This window comes from Dreissena polymorpha, chromosome 13, assembly GCF_020536995.1.
Source record: "Dreissena polymorpha isolate Duluth1 chromosome 13, UMN_Dpol_1.0, whole genome shotgun sequence".
NCBI lineage: Eukaryota > Metazoa > Mollusca > Bivalvia > Myida > Dreissenidae > Dreissena > Dreissena polymorpha.
In genome coordinates this window covers 58,230,062-58,251,851 of record NC_068367.1, presented here as the reverse complement: position 1 = coordinate 58,251,851, position 21,790 = coordinate 58,230,062, and the positions used below count along the sequence as shown (strand labels likewise).

General features: G+C 35.8%; 2 protein-coding genes across 2 annotated transcripts in view; one reads left to right on the top strand and one right to left on the bottom strand.

Annotated features, from left to right (window-relative positions):
- The first annotated feature begins 2,132 nt into the window (after window positions 1-2,132).
- On the top strand, window positions 2,133-4,802 carry LOC127856318 (uncharacterized). Its single transcript, XM_052392458.1, has 4 exons — window positions 2,133-2,317; window positions 2,831-3,004; window positions 3,576-3,703; window positions 4,056-4,802. The coding sequence occupies exons 1-4, from the start codon at window positions 2,259-2,261 to the stop codon at window positions 4,175-4,177; spliced, it is 483 nt and encodes a 160-aa protein (XP_052248418.1). The 5' UTR covers window positions 2,133-2,258; the 3' UTR covers window positions 4,178-4,802.
- Window positions 4,312-21,790, bottom strand: part of LOC127854692 (integrin alpha-9-like) — a 69,098-nt gene continuing 51,619 nt past the window's right edge. The window contains exons 12-29 of the mRNA XM_052389750.1: window positions 21,696-21,744; window positions 20,888-20,968; window positions 17,339-17,424; window positions 16,912-16,971; window positions 16,432-16,572; window positions 15,949-16,057; window positions 14,846-15,022; window positions 14,231-14,410; window positions 13,752-13,903; window positions 13,196-13,342; window positions 12,658-12,880; window positions 11,956-12,223; window positions 9,984-10,167; window positions 9,105-9,212; window positions 7,923-8,042; window positions 7,005-7,079; window positions 6,370-6,501; window positions 4,312-5,428 (exon numbers count right to left, since the gene is read on the bottom strand). Coding sequence (XP_052245710.1) covers window positions 5,108-5,428; window positions 6,370-6,501; window positions 7,005-7,079; window positions 7,923-8,042; window positions 9,105-9,212; window positions 9,984-10,167; window positions 11,956-12,223; window positions 12,658-12,880; window positions 13,196-13,342; window positions 13,752-13,903; window positions 14,231-14,410; window positions 14,846-15,022; window positions 15,949-16,057; window positions 16,432-16,572; window positions 16,912-16,971; window positions 17,339-17,424; window positions 20,888-20,968; window positions 21,696-21,744 — 2,613 coding nt within the window. The 3' untranslated portion in view covers window positions 4,312-5,107. The remainder of the gene's footprint in view (window positions 5,429-6,369; window positions 6,502-7,004; window positions 7,080-7,922; window positions 8,043-9,104; window positions 9,213-9,983; window positions 10,168-11,955; window positions 12,224-12,657; window positions 12,881-13,195; window positions 13,343-13,751; window positions 13,904-14,230; window positions 14,411-14,845; window positions 15,023-15,948; window positions 16,058-16,431; window positions 16,573-16,911; window positions 16,972-17,338; window positions 17,425-20,887; window positions 20,969-21,695; window positions 21,745-21,790) is intronic.

The following is a 21,790-nucleotide window of genomic DNA, read 5'->3' as shown; positions in this document are numbered from 1 at the left end:
TGATGGATCTGCGATTATGAAACATTGGCGGGGTGATTCTTAAGAAGTTGTAAAAGGACTCTTGGTCGTCCAAGCGGAGCTCTTCCATCAGCTGATGATAATGACCTACGGCTAATCTTCTCTCTGGTTTTTACCAATTAATCACCCAACAAGTTTTGTGTCGTATCCGCCTTCTTTCTCGGCCCAACAAAACATTATATTGCTGCTCTGCTTCTAACATAAATTCCACAAAGCCAACATTTAAACAATAAACAGCTCTAAGATTGTCCATGTTTCAACTTAATATCACAAATGATGAATTGTGAGACAACGAACTCTAATTATATGCACATTGTCTGAACGTATTGTATTTACGGTTTGAACTGCATTGAATGAGTGTTACGTACTTTGAACCAACTGCGAACTCCTTAAAACGAGTACAACGTACAAAGAACTTACTGAGACCTGTTTTTATAGAACGTGTTGCAAACGTTGTAAGAACTTATATTTTAGTCTCTATTTATTTACGCGAAACAAGATCGTACTTGAGACGTAGTGCGGACGTGGTCGGTCTGTCTGAGAACGGATTGAACAGACTAGAAACGTACTCGATCGGTGTGGCATCGCACAGGTAATTTCGGTCCGATCGCACTACGTTCTGGCACTTTCCATACCCGACCTTAGTACGACCTATCCGTTCTTAGTACGTACATTCCGTTTTCAGTACGTTGTTACTACGTTTAATTGTAGAACGGGATGATCGGACGAAAATTTTGAGTAGGCCCAAAGTTCTGAAACACTTCTCCCGTTCAACTCCGTTCCAGGACGTTTTCATAACGAAGCACTGTTGTTGTCTTGTTTTGACCTGATCGGTATTTTAACTTAAATCGCACATTTAACATGCTGACATAAAAAATTCTTTATTCAGAAAAAAAACAACACTTGTTGATAAGTCTTTTCAATTTAAAGCCATATTTCTTTATAGTTTGAAGTATAAAAAGCTAGTTCCTTATTTATAAAGATGCAATTTTCTCTGGTTTTGGTGGTTTAATTATAGTGTATTGTTTGTTATTTTCCCTTTGGGTGTTATTTCTGTATATAGGACATTTAATAATAATCATTGGATGTTCATTATGATGGACATGTTTTCAGTGATACAGAAATCATTGAACTGTATAATGGACTTCAGTAATATAAATCCGGTTTGAATCTTTTATCAACAAAATAACTTTTATATTTTTCATAATCTTATAGAGTAGGGATGCATACAATCTTGTAAAAGCAAAAAAAAAACGACACAAAGTCAATTCGTATAATTCTTTTTGCTGTTGTACATTTATGAAAAAACATGAATATTTTGGATAGATATGTCTGTGTTGAACATACTTCTTAAAGAGCACGTTATTACGTACTATGAAAAATAAGATCGTCAGACGAATTCAAATCCGGAGAGTGACGCAAATTATCATAAAGCAAAATAAAATTGAATATAAAAAAATCTCTTAATAATAAATTAAACTTTCACCAAATATGTTGTTTTGGGGTGCCTTTATTTTTTTGTTTTTATGTTGATGTTAATTGTTTATTGTTTAGTTTGTGCTTCAGAGAAGATGCTTTCAAACGTTGTTTTGTTAAATGCTCGGCATATTTTAAAAATACAAATGTTGATGAAGACACAAAGCCTTCATTTATAAACAAGATATGCTAAACAAGTTGTTTGCATTCAACAAAGTCGGAAGGAATGTCGCAAGTAAATATAACGCTTACAAACAATAGGCAATTAAAAAAAATTACCTCTTAAGTTACGTTAAATTTCCGAAAACATCAACATTGTTATTAAATGTACACATTATTATGAAAGACAGAAAGCCACAAATGATGTTCAAATCAAGTATTTTTTGTATTCTAAAACGTGGTAGTAAAGGCGCATGGTAATATAAAGCTTATTAACAATGGATTATTAAGACAGATTACCTTTTAAGTACTTTTTCGAAAACAACAATACTATTATTATTTTCAAATGTAAACCACATATATCTTTCTCCCTTTGATCTTGTTTATCACTGTTCAAGTGTTTATATTGATAAACAAACTTAAATGTAATTTCAAAATCTCTTTAATCTAAACTAAATAGGTTATCTAATGTTCCAATATTTCATTACATTAATTGCATCACATGCTGACAGCAGATACGGACAGGGTATTTGAAGGCTTGTTTCGTTGTTTATTTTCCATAACCAACGTGAAAGTGAGGTAAAGTTTCAAAAAAGTTTTTGAAAATGCGGATTTATTTGGTTTTGTCGCTTGCAGTCATTGGAAGAGTTGCCTATGCCAACGGGTAAGTTCTGATTGGTTCACATACATACTGTTATATACTGTTTTAAACCTATTGCTTACTTTAAAATCCCAAAGTTTCGTGTATGTATATCACGATTTATTTTTGACATATCACGGTATGGTGTTTAGTTCAAATTAGGAAATATTACAGAAACAACCAATGTTTTATTTATCAGTAATTCAAACTAAATATTTAGAGTATTCCTCAAGGTGATTCCATTAGAGTTGAGAAACGACACCTCTGGACACAATGATCTAAATGATCATGGTGTAGAAAGTTCATTGCTTGTTCAAAGCTTTATATTTTAACGGATAAACACGCGGTCTCCTATAAATTGTCTTTTCTTTTCAATTAAGCAAGACCAATATACAAAAGAGTTTGTTTTGGCGCCGGTAAAAAGCGCGTTATGCTATACAAAACCTATAGAAGTATATTCTACAAATCATTTTTTAATTATAATTTTTACAAACATTGTTTTCGTCTAATTATTTCTATGTTAATATGTCCGTACAGGGATGACAAATGTGGTAGCGATCTGCTGTGCAGGTCTTCGTTCACCTACTCGGTTTTAAACCATCTGTTCCCACCTTACTTCATGAAATCAACGCCAATGAAGCTCCAGGGGAAGCGACCCTTCCTTTACTACATGCAACAGGCCGTAGAAAAGTACAACACAGAGTTTAAGAAGTATGTTTCCCTCTCATGTTGCATACAATTGTGTTGTAATATGTGGTTTATTTACACTAGCGTGAAAACAGTATATAGGTCAAGTTGGTCGTCTAAAACTTTTTTTTTTGTTTAAGTTTGTTTTACTATACACACGTTATTTCCAATTGAAATAAAGTCGTTCAATAACACAAATATTTATAGTCGCCATATGCGTGTTCTATTTGTCAAATTAAATATTTATTTTGATTTTTTTTTTTCAATATAATGCAATGCACCAGTTGGAATATAGCAAAGTTTGTTAATCGGCACCAAGACAAAGGCTTGGTCGGATCAGTGGAAGAAAACACAAAATATATCATAAATGTACGACAGCTCGTTTGTCAACGGCTGATTTGACTATATTCAGTTGAAGTGTCTAAAAACGATAACAAAAAATAATAAAATCACATAAGATCGTGTCTTACGGCCGATTTTTATAGTCTAACTAAGTTAAAGAGTTCAAACCCATACCCTACATTTCACTGGTTAACCCTTCATATAACCTTTAATGTTTAAGATTTAACTTAATTGGAATATAATTTCATTTCAGCTTTACTGCTACGTACTACCCCACTTACGGTTATTTTATTGAAGGCATCAACGGCCTCATGGGCAATTTTAAGGACAACAGAACGTACTGGGAGTTTTCTAATGCAACTTTTGGTCCTTTGGATAAGGGTTTGTATTGTTATTAACCTGATCTGTACGATGTTTGAGCGTATAAGGAAGACTGATATTGATAAAAAAAATGTAATACTATTTTCCTGTCCGAGCAGTTGAATTGTAGAATTTGATACAATGACAAATATGTCTGGACTGTATCAAGCTCCTATTCTCAAAATGTATTTCTTAATACAACTATTACCAATAACACTGCAACGTCTACTTCTGCTTATACTACTACTATAACGACAACTTCTTTTTTATGTTATTATTATTATTATTATTATTGATTAATTCCCTTTCCTAATCACTTATTGCACTTATTATTACAAGCAGGTGTAGTTGTATTAATGTGTACGTGTTTAAGGTGTGAGTTCCTACATACCAAGCTCAGGAGACAAGGTCCTTTTCAACTTCACGATCGATTCCCGTCCGCGCACCGTGCAGCGCACATTCAACGGCCTTGATCCGAAGAAATTCAAACCTTGAGATACAACGTTCATGTTTTACAAAAATAATTAACATGGCGCCGTGTATCGACTCCATTTTTTCGCTTGATTGTTGCTCATTTCGAAATGCATATATGACTGATTGTGTATATAACTAGTGCAAATGTATACCAATTATTTATATAAACCAAATTTATTTACAAACAATACAAGCACATTATTACAAAACACATTCGATTAAACAATTTGTATAAACACTTAACAAAATCAATATCTATGCATAACATTAAATACAATGCAACCTTGGAAACAATAATTTTATTTAAATCCAAGATTCAATAAAGTACACCTATTTCTTAAGTAACGTAAAATATAACTGTGAAGATCAACGTTTCCGTGATAATCAGAGGATTCAATATTATACCTAACATTTAAGGACGGGTTTCAACATGCTCGGTTTATATAACGTAGCAATATTGTAACAAGTACATGACTGTCTAGACTAAATCGCCCGATTTTAGCAAAAAGGACAATGTGCCTTCTAATTTCAATGTCATATTGTACCTTTTGCACCAATTGGGCGAAATTATATATCTTAATGTGACTTGTTTGAACATGAAATAAACGGTGTACAGAAAATGGAAATAAATAAAAATGTAACAACATGCTTTCTACAATATCACTGAGAGTTGCTCATCTCATGCACATCCTCGATTTTCTACATTTCATATTACAAATCTCGATGGAAATAAAAATATAATGCTAGAGGTAGTTAAAAAAACTATGCCTGCATTACTACCCGTGTGTAATACACATTTAATTGCATGTTTTATTCCATGACGGCCAGAAAACTCGACCTTTTTAAGTCGTACCAAAATAGCACTTTTGGAAAATATTATTCCTATCATGATTCTTGCCTTTCAAGCATGAATAAAACAGTGTAGTGCGATTATTTATAAACTGTATATTTTTAACCCATATAATCGCCTTTTTTGTTCGTTGCTCTTTGCAACTCATTTAGAAAATTGTCTCGCTTTTCCGGATATTTATAGTCGCCATTCACGTCATCAATAACATGCGCACTTGCTACGGGGTTGTCGTGCGCATGCTCATGTTCGTTGCTATTATTAGTATCTTCAATGGAACTCAGGATTCTAGTATTGTCACTTGCGCCGTTGGCCTCGTGGTTGGAAGCCGTGTTGCGCACTGTGTCCTTAAAAGGCGACGACGTTCTTCGCGTAGATTTCAGACGCCTTATTTCCTCTTTCTTATGCCGTTTAAAGAATCCGACCTGTTAAAGAAAAAGTTTTTAACTTAATGGTTTACCAGATCTTAATCCATGATTACGTTATTAATATAATTCATAGTCATATATTTAATGGTGTGTTTTTATCGTATGAACTCTCGAGTAACAATAGGTCATCGATAACACATCAAGACAAACAAACTAGACCAGTCCAGCACGCTTAGCCTTGATCTTATAGTGCTCAATAGTTTGCGTTGTTGTTGCGACAACACAATTTCGGATCCTGGTCACGTTGAAGTCTTTGACAGTCGCTGTCTCGGCAATGCTTAACACTTTTATTGTAATTTGCAAATTGGAGTTTTGTATTTACAAGCCATATGCACACTATAAGCTAAACACAAACAATCGCGATTTACTATTATGATGTATAATTTTGCTTTAAAAACAGACGGCAAACAAGTATGCTGTGTTATCAAAACAGTGCCAATAAACCATCTAGTTGCTTATAAGTTCACGTCCCTCATGAACAATAATTAATAACGAACACATTGTGTTTGGCTTGACATTGAACGATCACACCAGGGCCTGTATTCAACAAAACCTTCGGAGACTTACTAGTGACTTATGTGTGGAGGTTGAATAAGAGCATCCTCCGCGAAGAGTTTTGACTTAAACCAGTATAGCTGGTTCAAATCCTTGCCTTTATTACCAAACACGTGACGATAGCAAAGCCACGCGTTACAATAAAATAACCGTTGTTATTTTTACTTTTTTAATAAAGGTAATTTATTTTTTATTATAAACATAAACTTATACACTATTTTCCAAATATAAAAGAAAATGATACTACTTGTCATTCAATAATACTTAAACACACACAATAAAATATGGTAGAATTTTCTTGTGATGGTAGAGAGTGTATGTGAGTGCAAGGAACGACAACTCTGCGTAGAGATTGGAGTAAGAGTTGTGGTACAGTGACCTACCTTGATAAGAATTGCGACGATAACTAATAGAACCAGGAAAGCCGAAACCACGGACACGATGATAAGCCATATAGGTATGGCAATCTTCTTGCGTTCCATGCTGTTCGTGGACTTGTGGAACATCGTCTCGACCTGTAGGGCAAACATAGCTATTTAACCCATTTATGCCTAGTAGACTCTCTCATCCTTCTAAATTGGATCAGTTTATTTCCAAAATTAGGGATTTGTCGTATACTGATTTCTATATTTAGAATATTTCTTACATAAATTCCTTTAAGCAAACAGCGCAGACCATGATGTGACGCCGCATCAAGCGGCGTCTCATCTGGGTCTACGCTGTTTGCCAAGGCTTTTTTTTCTAGACGCTAGTTTGTATAGAACGTTATTCATCAGATTTAACCCACAGCATTGAAAAAATCATCGTACGGACTCACGAGTGATTGCGAGCTCTGACGATGAGGAAACGTAGACATCATGATAAAATCATAATCAAACTAGATTTCACCGACTGTTTCAGACACCTTTAGAAAAGTTTAAGTTAGTGTACGTTTTTCAAAACCACATTACGACACATTTCTAATTACGATTTATTCCTACATACCAAATGTGCACGTTATATGAGTAAATAGATATACCTCTTTGTCTAAACTCTTTCCAAAGTTCACTTCCGGAATAGACACACGTGATGCAAGCCGTACAGTATCCCGTGCCTACAAATAAACATTTATTAGGTTATGAAGTCATTCTATGGATATATATTCACTGATTATGGTGGAGATCTTTTGAGCCAAATAATCGTAACTATATATATATATATATATTTTGTCAAAGGGAATATAGGGATGACATTAAGAATACCTTGTTTGAAATAAATCGTTCGAACCAATAAAAGAAAAGGAATAATGATCCAATACTTGTCTATGCAGTAGGCCTATGAATCGCGCATTAACTATACAAAATGCATATGAGTAAACCATCACCTATGCCGTTGGCCTAGGAATGAAACATTATTTTACTATGCGGTAAGCCTATGAACCAATCATTTACCATGCATCCGGCATATGAATCAGTCATATACTATGCAGTTGGCCATGAACAAATGTTTTACTATTCCAAATGAATTTGCCTTTTCATTAGAAGACATAAATTTATAGCCGAGCCTTGCGATGATTTGTCCATTACTTTGAAGTAAATCGATCGGATTATGCAACCTTTTTTATCACTACAAATATCAATTCATGATTGCTCAACTTACTTAAGTCAGTGATTGACAGTTTTCTATTGGTCAATAACATATCAACCCTTGATTGGGCAACTAAGTAATTGATTAACGGTTTTATAGTGGTCAATTAAATATCAACCAATGATTGGCCACCTTAGTCATTGATTTACAGTTTTCTATTGGTCAATTACATATCAACCCATGATTGGCCAACTAAGTCATTGATTTACAGTTTTCTATACGTCAATTACATATCAACCAATGATTGGTCAACTTAGAGATGAATTGATAGTTTTCTATTGGTCAATAATGTGCGGGTGGAAGCACATACCTGCAGCCGGGTCAGTATCTGCTTGCTGACGGACATGTTGACAGACACGAGGAGTGACTCGTCCCGGGTGAAGCTTGTCACGAAGCACGAGAAGCGCTTGCACGGAAACGACGAGCAGTCCTGTTGAGAATAAGAGTGATAATACAGATAAATGATTTAAAAAAGGAAACTAAGGATGTCATGTAAACGTGTGCTTTATAATGCTACTTAGTGAACAAAGCGGCAAGCCTCGCCGTTTAAAACTTGTTTCAACTCGTCGGATAAATTCAAGTACAAAATTACACTACCGGTAACCTAGTATTATATGCGTCTCTGGGTAAGTCCGGGAGAAAAACACACACAACAACTGAACCAACCTCCGGGCAGTGATTTTACTTGAACCAGCATAGCTGGATCAATCCATGCCTTCATAACCAACCACTTGATGATTGCCTAGCCACGTGGCACATTAATGTTTACCGTTGCTATTTTTACTTTTTTTTTAATTTAGGTAATTAAATATTTTATTATGAACCTAAACTTATAAACTATTTCAAATATATAAACGAAAATGATACTTCTCTCATATTATTATACTTAAACAAAAAATAATATCCTACCAAATCTTGTAGGATTTTTTTGTGATGTCAGAGATTGTATGTGAGAGCAAGGAACGACAACTCTGCGTGGGGTGCAATTGAACGCCAAAACTTGACATAATCTTCTTCGTGGATTAGCGTGTAAGTGCGTTTAGTGTTGTTATCATTTCTCGTCTAATGACGGCGGTGTTAGGTTTTGAAGATGTAAAATGTTGGTTGTCTTTGTATTTAAATGCTAGTGGAATAGAGTGTTGTTGCTAATTTTTTAGGGTAATTCGTATGATATGCTACTTCTTAGCTCAATCACAAAGGATAATAGGCGGTAAGGGCCATTACTTGCAATTTACACAGGTGAAAGCAATGGCATTCATGGCTCACATAAAATGTAGAGTAACTACATTAAAAAGCTGAGCAATTTAATAATTAGTATTACCATTAGCAGGAAAAACAGTCTTTTAAATACCCCCCCCCCCCCCCGAAACTAATGCCGACAAATGATCAGTATTTAATAAGTTTTAAGAGACAAACATATGCTAGTAGAATAATCAAGTTTTTTTATATTAATTTTACAGCCGAATAGTGAAAAAAGCAACAATATACGTACCACACTTATAGCGTATCCCCCGGCCGAATCCGATGCCGGCACTTTGGCGTCTATAACCGTTTCGGAGCAACGTTCTTTCTTGGGCGGGTCGAACTTGTAGCTCCACAGCTTCAACATAGAATGGTGTACAATATATGACAGAAAATTTGATATTATGAAATTATTATATCACCGTATCTCATCATCATCTATCAGCCTTAACATTTGAATGTTGCGTTCTACACAATTTAGTTCATTTTGGAACGCTCAGGCAATGTTTTGTAAGTTCGCACAGTTGTAAATTACAACGTTTTAATCATCAACTTTTATTGAAGAGCTAGAAAAAATGCTATACAGCGAATAGTAGCAAATTTATATGCAATGCTTTCGCCTGAAATGAAAGCATTGAATAGGTTCATTCTTACTACTTTAGCAGAGTTAAGATACAAATTCTGATTTATCTTAATTAAGATGGTTTATAACAATACCCACGGTACTTAGTAGTGTACCTACTTTAGCACAGTTAAGAAACAAATTCTGATTTATCTTAATTAAGATGGTTTATAACAATAACCATGGTACTTGGTAGTGTACCTACCCACACGGAGAAAAAAGGTTAAGAGACAAATCCTTCTGAAATAGCATGTCCTTAAGTTGATCTTAAGATGTTTTGTAAACATCATTCATGATTTTTGGTAGAGCAGTTACTCACACTGAGAAACAAAGTTGAGATCCTGATTTAAAAATGTATGATACAATTCATCTTAAGATGTTTTGTAAATACCATTCAATGTCTTGGTAGTGTACCTACCGAGACCGATATGTTTGCAACTATATATGTTACAATTCATCTTAAGATGCTTTGCAAACATCGCCCAAAGTCAAAAGTAGTGTACCTACCCAGACGGATATGTTCGTGATGAGCGGGTCGTTGCGGTGGATGATGGTGGGCACGTAGGCGAGGAACTCTGCGTGCTCCAGGGGGCTGGGTCCGAGGTTCTTCACGGAGTACCGGTGCTCCACTTCCGTCCACGTGTCTGTCTCCTGCTGCACCCCCAGCGTCACCTGCTCCGGGTTGGACGTGCTGTCGGTACACGACAGTTGTGGTAATTTATGTGGTGTTTACTGTAGTATTACTAAAATACTAAAGGGCAGCAGACGACAGTTAATTTAATGTATGTGGTGTGTTAATGAAGAAGATGAAGAAGGTTTTTGTATTTATGTGGTGTACACTTAAGTATTACGAAGGCCTTTGTTTATGCTGCCAGCAGACGACAGTTGATTATGTCGTGTACACTTAAGATTTACTAGGGCCCTTACTGATTTTTGCATACGACAGTTGGTTTAATTCATGTGGTGTACACGTGACTGGAACTAAAGCTTTACCAGGCTTCCTGAAAAAGCCGGACCGCCGTTCTTCTCCGGCAAAATTCTTTACGGTCCGGCGAAGTTTCTAATATCGCCGGTCCTTGTGACAGGCAAAAAAATTTAGGACTTAATACCGAAAAGTCAAATACTTGCCAAAAGAACGAAAACTCCCCCATTAAAATCACTATTTTCATGAATTTCTAGCCTGTTTGTCATTAAGAACATTAACGCGTCACTAGTTCTTAAGAGTGCTCTCCCTTTGTTGTTTTTTCGACAACGTCAATTTCATTGGTCTGACATATTACTGTGCCATATCAAAACAATCAATATGAAGCGAAACTGAAAACATTTAAACAGGATTATAGAAACATCACAGTTTACATCGGAACCAAGAATGCACAGTCATGAGCAGAGACTTGTTGAAATCTGCGAGTTAAACATGTGAGTTAAACACGATTCTTTTCAATCCCCTGAAACTCTTCGTAAATTAAGCATGTTCAATCCCCTGAAAATCTGCGTAAATTAAGCATTTTGATGTGAGGCCTTTTTGTCCCCAGACATAAATATGATAAAATAGCCTATTACATGCATCCGATCCCTATAAAAATATATATTTTCCTTTGAGTCTGACTAGAATTTAAAGCTGTTGTCCATCATACACTGTAATCACTAGAACACGCAAGTATTTTGTTTTACTTTATCAAGTGTACTTATACCCAGGCTGCACATTGCAATAAATATGAGTTAAAATTTTACTTAATTATTCAATTTTAAACTCATGCTGTTCGGTCAGGTGAATTTTTGTCCGGACAGGCTAACTTTTCCATCAGCCTGTCCGGTTGACAAGCATTTTTTAGGACTTTTCAGGAAGCCTGCTTTACTATGAAGGACGATAAAATTACCACGTCAACTTAATTGTTGTAATTATATGAGTCGTGTTTAGAGAAAACTGGGCATAATGCATGTGCGTAAAGTGTCGTCCCAGATTAGCCTGTGCAGTCCGCACAGGCTAATCAGGAACGACACTTTCCGCCTAAATTTGATTTCTAATAAGAAGAGACTTCATTTAAACGACAAATGTCATAAAAGCGGAAAGTGTCGTCCTTGATTAGCCTGTGCGGAGTGCACAGGCTAATCTGGGACGACACTATACGCACATGCATTATGCCCAGTTTTCTCAGAACGCGACTCATATGCTTCAGTATGACAAATATCTAGTATGTGCTTATTATCATACATGTTCTTGTTATTCTTAGAAAACGTGTCGGTGGTTCGTTATTAATCATGTACAATTACTGAACTAATTAATTTCACATTCTATTTTTCGAATAGCGTTTTTAAGATAATTCTACCAACATAGATCAGGGTAGAGTATTAATGTTGATTTTTGAATAAGGGGTCCGTCTTCCAAATTAGTTTATAGTCAATGGTTATGTGCGGTATGCATGCGATAATAAATTATTAATAGACTATTGAGAGCAACTATGTATATAAATAAGTCTACCCGTCAATTCGCAGTCCATATTCGGACTTCACCGCTAAGCGTAACGTTGCTGTCGCTTGTGCTGTGGTATGTTCTTCCGTCCGAACGGCGAACGTCGCACGGAACTCGCGCAAAGTGACGTCATCCAGCGGAAACTGAATGAGGAACGCGATCGACTGGTCCTGTTCCAAAGGGTACGGCTTACGCACGTAGCAGCGGTGGGTGGGTAAGGTCAGATTGACGTCGGGGGTCTCGTATACGAGTTGATCGCAGTCGACAAGTGGGTCGCCTTTGAACAAGAAACAATAAATATATGTTTGTGGTAAAAAGTGTTGCGCTATAATTAAGCTGTTATAAGCTTGTCTTAATGCATAAACAAAGTAAATACTTATATAAATTCTAGTAAGATTCCACTGCTAAGGGTATATAAATGCATTTAATTTGTATATACAGTATTTGCATTTTATGAATTAACAGAATACTTCGTTCGTTTGTTGATACACTGTGTAATTCTTGCGTGTAAGGGACGTGTTCTTGTATTCTGATTTCAATAAAAACTGTAAATTTAAATCAGTTTTTATAAACTAAATGTGTACCGAAAAATAGAGTTACTATTCGTGCTGAGATCACTTACTTAAAAAATCAAATAACATTGTATACATGAACATGCTATATTCACATAGTGAAACTTTACGTGGTAATTGTAAATCAGACGTTATATACCTCGCAAGCCATACGTTCTCATTTTCTTTGAACTATTCCCATAAACGGTGACGTCAATGATGACGTTGTACGCATTCTCGTTTTCGTTGCCAAGGGAGACCTCAACGCCAAGATGCGTGTCCTTGCCCATCACGATGTGGTCGCTATTGGATACCGGTCTCACTTGGAGGGACAGTCTCGTATCACAGACGTTGTCTGGCCCACATTGCTTGTCATACTTAATCTAAAAGAGCAGTACCGCTTTATTAAGCTTGCGTGAAACGTTTATATTTTGCTCACTTTATAGATCTAATATTTGTATATTTGGACACAATTTACAATTGCAAAGTTAACACAAAAAGGGCTTTGCATTAAACAGTTTATCTATAGTAGTGCATTCTTTGTGATGTTGCAGCAAACCGCAATAACTTTAATTCAAACAATGATTAAAACCCCATGTAAATATGTGTGGTTCGAGAAGCTCGATTCTACTCGATGATGATATATATGAAAGGCCAGAAACACACATACACGACGGCTAAACCTCTACCATTTATACCGTTTTCTTAAGCAATCCATTCGGCGTAATGGCGCCCGGGTTTTTGCCGTTGAATGTCTCCAGCACGGGACAGCTGGTTCCGGTGCACGTGGACTCATCCAGACTATATCTCGCCTCCACCACAACGTCCCTCCATATATCCTTGTACTAGAAAACAGAAGCGAAACGTAATTAGCAGTTTTATAGATATAGCATTTAAGGTGAAAGGTCAAGTAATAGATGAATAAACGTTGTAACGAGTTTGAATAAAACTTAAGTTGAGGCAAAGGTAAACTTTGTGTTATACACAATTATACATAAAGTGTGGTATATTGGACGTTCGTGTTCATTTAGTTTTCTACTAAAATAAGTGCACGGTTAGTGCCCTTCCATCATCTTATTTCTTGAACGGCGCTCGGAAAAAATCGTATAATAATATGTTATCATCGATAATTAAAAAAGGTTATGTAAATATAAGCCCAGGTTGACACAAACTTAAAATAATAACGCGCAAGACTGTGGCTGCATAAACAGGTTTTAATTAAGGCACAAGTAATCATAAAATGCATATACTAACAGGAGCGTAGACCCGAATTTCATCGTCGCAGACGAACTCATCCCGCTGAATCACGAACGCGCGCGAGATGTCCGGTACGCTGTTAGGGATCACTAGAGCTCTAACTGAGCCCCTAGGGGTGCTTGTGTCAACCTCGAGTCTGTACTTTATAGCTGAAGAAAAAAAACACGGGTCAAATGTAAAGGTGGCGCATAGATGTCAAAGATAAGATATAGGTCTTCTTTTCATGTCCGCTAGTGAACTCTGGATTTAATTGGCACAACAAAATGTTACCGATCATTATGCTATGTGTCTCGCGCTAAACCTAGGTATGCAATTTTTAAGTCAAGGTTCAAGGCCACATATGAGGTCTGATTTTCATAGCAAGTAAATAATTGCTATAGCGATTTTGATCGACAAATCTGTTGTGAATCATACATTAATTTATTTTCGCATTTGTATTGAATCAATTCCCATTTGACTACGGGTTCCTGACTCACCGAGACTGGTGGGTAGCGTGGCAGCATCCCCAGTGTACTTGAAGCAAACTTTGAGGCTAACTTCCGATTCTCGAGCGGTGATAAGGTCCGGGCGCACTTGCATCATCGTCTCCAGGGCGACCACGGGATTCGAGCGCAACACAACCACGGTGTCTGACTCGTAGGCGCCCACGGCGAACACTGGACGCGAGAAAGAATAACAGTGTTTGTTTAGGTTTAGTTCAGACGAATTTATTTTATATCGAAGCGAAAGCTTTAGTATAATTGCGACACTCGCGAGTCCGTTTCCTGTACATATAAACCCTTGCCTTATGTATTTAGAGTAGTTTGTAAGAACGATTCTTAAGATCTTAAGATCATAAGATTCGTACGAATGTGATTAACGAAACACAAACATATTATTTGGAAACCTGTAGTACAGCATTGGTCACAAACTCCGAGAAAAATCGTGTATTCGTTTATTAATTTTAAAAAGGTTAATTTGTTCATGGCATACATTAATTGACTCTAAAAATGCACTAACGAATACACTTTTATAACAAAACCAATAATACTAGCATGTATATCGAAGCATGTTTGAGAATTGTAACGAAATTTACTCCGTAACACGCTTACACTCTCCGTTATTGATTGAAATCTTGCTTAGCGCCGCGCCGAACGCTTTGATCCCAGGTCTGATGGAAGCACCCCCTATTCGCTGTGAATACCTTGACCAGAGGCCCGCCGTGTAGCCATTGTAGATGTACACCGCTCCCTCGCCGTCATTCTCGTACGGTGCCCCAATGGCGATGTCTGGAAATATACAAGAAATGTATGCGCTTGCTGGGGCGGTCCTGTGGTCTAGTTGTAAAACATTACCCATGAGCTGTTACTAGTACACGGTTAACCGTAAAATATTTGACAGCATTACTTGTTTTTATTCATGTGACAATATATGGCAACTGGATTTTTTTGAAAACCAACAATACATGTGTTTGTCGTGGCGGCCCCAGGGTCTAGTAGTGAGACACTTGTATCTTGGCCTTCAAGTTGTGATGCACTGCATTGAGTGCCTTCCAAGCGGTCGCAGGTTCGATCCCACATCCTGTCGGCACCCTAACTTTGTAACCACCAAAGGTTTTGCGCGGGCGTTAAGCCTTAATATGGTCGCTACTTGAATTGTGTGTCCCCTTACCTTTCATTACATTCCTTAAACAATCTAATAGCTTTTATAATGGGTCTTACTGTTAGAGATTGGTGAACTCGACATAGATATTAAACATCAGTATGCATATATAGTCTGTCCATTTACTTTCTGCTAAGATATATGGAACGGCTGCGTACTAATAATGAAACATTGCTCCATTTACTGTTACTAGTAAACGGTATGCGTTAAAATATTTGCCGGAAAATATATTAACAGAACGGTACTTCTCTTCCTATATGAGATTACAAATATTACGGAGACGGTCTCGTTTAGTCCTGTTTGAGAAGTCTTTCATACATTTTATATCAATCATTGGTACTAACCATTTAATAGCACTCATAATGGAGGGCAGCAAAAGGTTCAATTTAAAGAATTTAAAAAAATGACCATCACATACTTCTGGTGTTGCGTCCACATAGATGGCATATTGATACTTTTTGACGGTTAAAGCGTAAGTAATGTATAGCATTGGTAGTTATACACGTATGTGATATATAAACTACTTTTAACAAATGAAATCGCACATATTTACCCGTAAACGAATCCTTATTTATATCGCCGATGTCCGAAATGGCGCTTCCGAATCGCCCCATCTCTGACGTTGATCCGTTTAATACGTCAGTCTGACGTTCGAATCGTAGCTACAAAACAATCACACATACATGTACGTACTATAAAAGTATCCAGCTTTTATCGCGATAGGGCATTCAAAGCATCAATACCGCCAATAAAAAATATTCTAAAAAGGTCAACAGTTTACGAAAAGATACAGTGTGCCACCAACTAAAAGGATTTTATGTTTACGTTTTTACACTGCGCTATGATCAACGAGGAAATATTTATCATATACATGTTGGTTATGAACACAATCTCAAAGTTTTGCTGATTGTCTTGTTTTTATTTCTTAAGAGCGTTGTTCTTACTTAAAGAAAAAAAACGCGCTCGATTGGTTTGTTTTAAAAAGAATACATGAATAATAATGATGTGTTTATGTAAGCGTTAAGATGAGACGTACCGATCCTCTGTTTATGTAGACATACACTCGACCTTCCTCTGTTTTGTTTGTCCAGAAATGTGGCGCCCCAACGATGACGTCATCTAGTCCGTCTGCGTTGACGTCAGCAGCGCATATTACGGAGCCGAAATAACTGCCGAACTAATAAAACGACCACATTTATATCACATGTTTTTATGTATTTACCTTTAATAGCTGGCCAAACATCATGAATAGTCGCCTTTTAAACTGTTATGAATAGTGACGATTTTAAACAGATTGGTCATTTGAACCATAGACTTCATACTAATTTTTGTGGGTTTTTTCTCCGTAAGAAATGTTTTAAAGAATAAGTATCACTGTATTCTAAAGTATTGGAATTATTTTTCAACGCAAGTATAAATATATGTTTTGTGTATGACTATTTTAAGCAATTAAAAAAAACATGTGACACACATGTTAAAAGTCTGCTAAATAAACATAACGTATAAAGACGACTACCTGTTCCCCTATCAAGGGCGGTGCCAGCAGTCGGTCAGTCTTGTCCATGAAGATGAAAACCTGCAATCACACTAAGTCCATGAACAAGAATTAGGGCGTTAAATATAACAATCTTCTATAAGGTGATGATCGTGTATATCAAAACTCATTTGATTGGCTAAATAAAAGTCGATTAATGTGTTATTTTTCATAAAATATACATTCGGAACATGAGACGAAACACACAAAAACACTGCCTTGTCATAAACAATAAGTCAAAGTGTAGTGAACTAGACTCAATTCGCAGAGTCATTTTTTATAGAAACCGTTATTATCCTTTTCAGCTATATTTTAGCACAATTTAGTAACTACTGAGTTAATTCATGTAAACAGTAGGCCGAAATAGAAAAAGCTTTTTAAGCATACACATATCCTTCCGAAAACTTACGCTGCCATTAAGATTGGCGCGCGGTGATCCGGCGATGACGTAATTGACGTTGTTCTGCGTTAACTTGGCTGTCGCCACAGTATAGCCTGAAACGACAAGAGCGCAGCCTTTATATAAATTATAATATGATATGTTAAAGTTAGGTCACTATTAAGAAAGCACAAATAGCACATACAAATATGCACGTGAATCTAGAAGCTGAATGTGAACCAAAGATGTCAGAATGGAACTAGTTTTTTCGAGGTATACTTTCTTATTAATCATGATAATACACAATTTGTGTTTTTTTGGTTCTTCTAGATTTTACTTTAGTTTTATATTTGAAACGTAAACAGTTGTTCTGAATGTAAACCCGCCACTTCTGAATCTTCAAGAAAAACGAGCTAAAACAAAAGAAAACTCACTTTATCTCATTTGTCATATATCATATTGTATTTCTAAAACAACAGTTAGTTAAGTTGAGATTATATTGATGCAAATATTTGATTGTGTTAGAAAAGCTTTAGAAGACTATAACTATGCCTCAATAAATGACGATATTTAGAGAATAACAGGTTACTGTCCCATCGTTTTGTAATATATCAGGCAAGGCTTAGAATAATATAACGGCGAGGCTTGCCGAGCCGTTATTTTATTCGTGCCGAGCCTGATATATTACAAAACGATGGGACAGTAACCTGTTTTTCTGTTTATCATACCACATGTTTCTAAAAATCTGCAAAACAATCCATTTTTTATATTTAAAATGTACGGATCCCCGCTGATTTTGCTGATCCGGCTTTTACACGTTGACATAAATGTAGCAACGGCGTTCGAAAAGACGACACGAATAATCGCTTATTTTAAACATCGTATAGAGAAATAAAGTTGTTTGCACTACGAATGAGAAGAGTACACCCGCTTTAATTATAAACGTCTTGAATTGGAGATCAGGAATGGACTGCAGCGACAAATTTAATCGAAGAACACACATCACCGAATAGTTTGGAGACGCCATTTAGGAGATGTGTATTGAAATTGACATTTTGATGATGGTGTCAATATTGACATAAGCGTGTAAAATCGTTTGTTAAAACGTTGAGGATTAGCATACAGTTATCATTTGCCTTGACTTTCTGTGCAACACTTGCGAGTGCAATGACTATATCGATATTTAAGACTTATTGTCCCATTGATGACGTCATTTAACTTTGTAGTGCGGTCTGTGGTTATTTTTTTTTAAAAAACGTTTTTGTGATTTATGACTTTAAACTTGAATAAAATATATGCGTTCTTGGTATCAAATTGTTTGTTTTGTTGAACCTGACTAATGTTGATAGAAATTGTTGACTTTATTGCAAATCCCACGTAACTCCAAACATTGACTGATATAAGAACTTCCTGTTGACCATGATATAAAAAAATATATCAGGCAACGTTATATCAAGCAGATATCAATGCGGTGGTATGATAAATGCATAATTTCAGTACCCATAGAGAATACTAGGTTAGCGTTGAATACAGAGAAGTTTATGTTGCGAGGCATAGAACGCCGGGAGCGCGAGCCTTGGCGAGCGCTTTCGGTGTTCGAGCCGAGCAACATAAACTTCTCTGTATTCAACGCTCATCCTAGTATTCTACTTATCCCATTTGATTTTTTTTTTCAACGTGACATTTAACATAAATAGATCTTATAACCTTAACAATAATTTTAATTCATTCTTAAAAGCGCTTAAAATCTAACGAATGTAACCATGCGTAGTGATATAAATGTATATGTTCTAGTACGCAAAATAGTCTTTAAAAAATTCACACACAAACTGTAAAACGATTAAAAATTTCACCATATGCCTCGATTCAATTTTACGCAGCATGCGAATTTTAACACATTACGACCGCGAAAAGAAGATTTTACTTTACTATAATTCATTTTATATTCGAAAGAAAATGATCAAAATCCAATATGGTGGCGATTGCTCCTGACAAAATGTCGATGTCGACATACATGTACATCATTTTCGACAATTTCGACGAGCAAACAGACAATTGCAGCGACTGACACATTATTTGACTTAATATACAGGGCAATACGTTTTCCGACTTCGGACGACGAATTTAAGGACGCGCAGAACGTGTTTTTTATATAATGTTATGGGTATGCCGTGTGTGATCCGATGCATCAATGGCGCCCATGTTAAAATCATTTCCCCGAGAACAGGGAACGACAAAAGTACAAACAAAAACCAAAACACGTTCAAACTAGTATCTTACCTGTAATTATGCTTTAAAATCCATCTAATAATCTAATTATCTCAATAATTGACGATTTTGCATCTAGGGTCTTAAATACTTATTTTAGCATAGTTAAATAAAGACCCTTATGTCATCCTATCACTATATTTAAATGAGTTTATGAACTCAATACACTTTCTCCTTCGTCACACGCTACGTCATGTACTCTATGTACATTACTGCTGTTAAAATGAACCGGAGCAGTTTATCAAATAATAGCCGTTTGTAAACTCGGTCGCATTTGCAGATTGCTGCATACAAACATAATTATGTTTAGACTTGCACAATGCTTTATTTTTCTATGGTAAATGCCCTTATTGTACAAGAAAATTATTTAATATATAAATACACAAAGGATGGAAAACATTCCATTACACAACAGATAAATGAGTGGATAATACCCGTATACAAAATGGGACGTTCCGAATTACAGTGTGGTGCTATTTTTACCATCTTATACAACACAGCTTTATGCCTAACGTGAATTAAATCGGAAAGATAATATTGCAGATTATTTCTGAATTGTGAGATATTTGTATGGCTTGTTGTATATTCTTAAATGTCAAGTATAATTATGCATGGATTATAAACAATGCACATTACACGAAATAAGAAAAATGTGATAAATTGACAATTCAAATATGTCGATATAGATTACATGTACATGTGAAATAAGTCACGTTTATAATAAATCGTCAAAAAAATTGGGGAAAATGACGAAATAAGTATGTCATTTTATGACGCCATCAATCAGCTGATCATTAAACGGATGGCGAAAATTTATGTCATAGGACTAGATTTAAAGGTTGCAGGTCGTAAAATTTTGAAGCTAAAGTGTCGAACAATTATGTCATATGACTAGATTTAAAGGTTGAAGGTCGTATAATTTTGAAGCTTAAATTTTCTCGACTTTATTTCTTATGAAAAATCATTCAGTGGTAAAGTAAAAAGTAGTCCGTGCACGCGACAGGTACATCCCACAAGGTTGAATACAGGCTAGTATATTCCATAAGGTGTTGTACCGTCAATGTCGCGTTGAAAATGGGATAAAAGTAAATCATCATTTGCTTTCTTCTATGTATCTTCGTCGTTGGTATTTATGCTAAAAACTTATAAACATAAAAGCGATCTTGTGAGAAATGATAAGAAAGAAAAAAATCAAAACTTTGAACATGTCGGACTGCCATCCAGTATAGTATTGCATTGATATGTACATCCCTTAAGCTGAGCAGGCAGTGTATGTTATCTCGTTTTTTCATTTAAAATGAAAATACATACCTAGCAACCAATTTCTCCTGTCGTCTTGAAACGGTTGAATTGTATAATTATTCCGGAAGTTGTCTTCGGTCACAAATCCTCCTTTAGAATATAGATATTGACGCTCGTTTACTCAAAACAAACATTGATAACATATATTAATATTATAGTTAGTTTATGTACGATAAAATTGCAAACGTTTAAAACAAAAGTACATAGTATCTATCTGTAAGTGGTCAAAGTGTGTTAGGAATGTTGTGATGCAATTAAATAGATTTTTTAAAATAAAGTTTGAACATATATCAAATAGGTAAATGTACACTATTGTTGTATAATACAATATTTTATAAGCGAAAATTAGTTTTGAGTTTTAAAAAAACAACGTAAAAGAACGAAACGACAAAATGGTCTTCTAACAATAGCATCCATGACTTTCGGATACATATTGCTAATCCATGAAATGTTTTATCATGGTTTGATATGCACATGATTGTAATGTGTTATGTTTGACGCAATATATGAGCCTTGTTCTGAGAAAACCGGGCTTAATGCATGTGCGTCAAGTGTCGTCCCAGTTTAGCCTGTTAAGTCCGCACTGGCTAATCAGGGACGACACTTTACGCCTAAACTTGATTTTCGGTAAGGAGGGACTTCCTTGAAACTAAAAATACCATAAAAACGGAAAGTGTCGTCCCTGAATAGCCTGTGCGGACTGCACAGGCTAATCTGGGACGACACTTTACGCACATGCATTAAGCCCAGTTTTCTTAGAACACGACTCAAATATGTTTAAACAGACATTTTAATACTTTCTTCAGTATATCCGTACCTTGCCAGTCGTTCAGTCCAGGAGCTCCCATAACCACAGCGTCCCCGTTCTGTAAAATATATAGTTAACAATTAAAATATACTATATATTTTAGG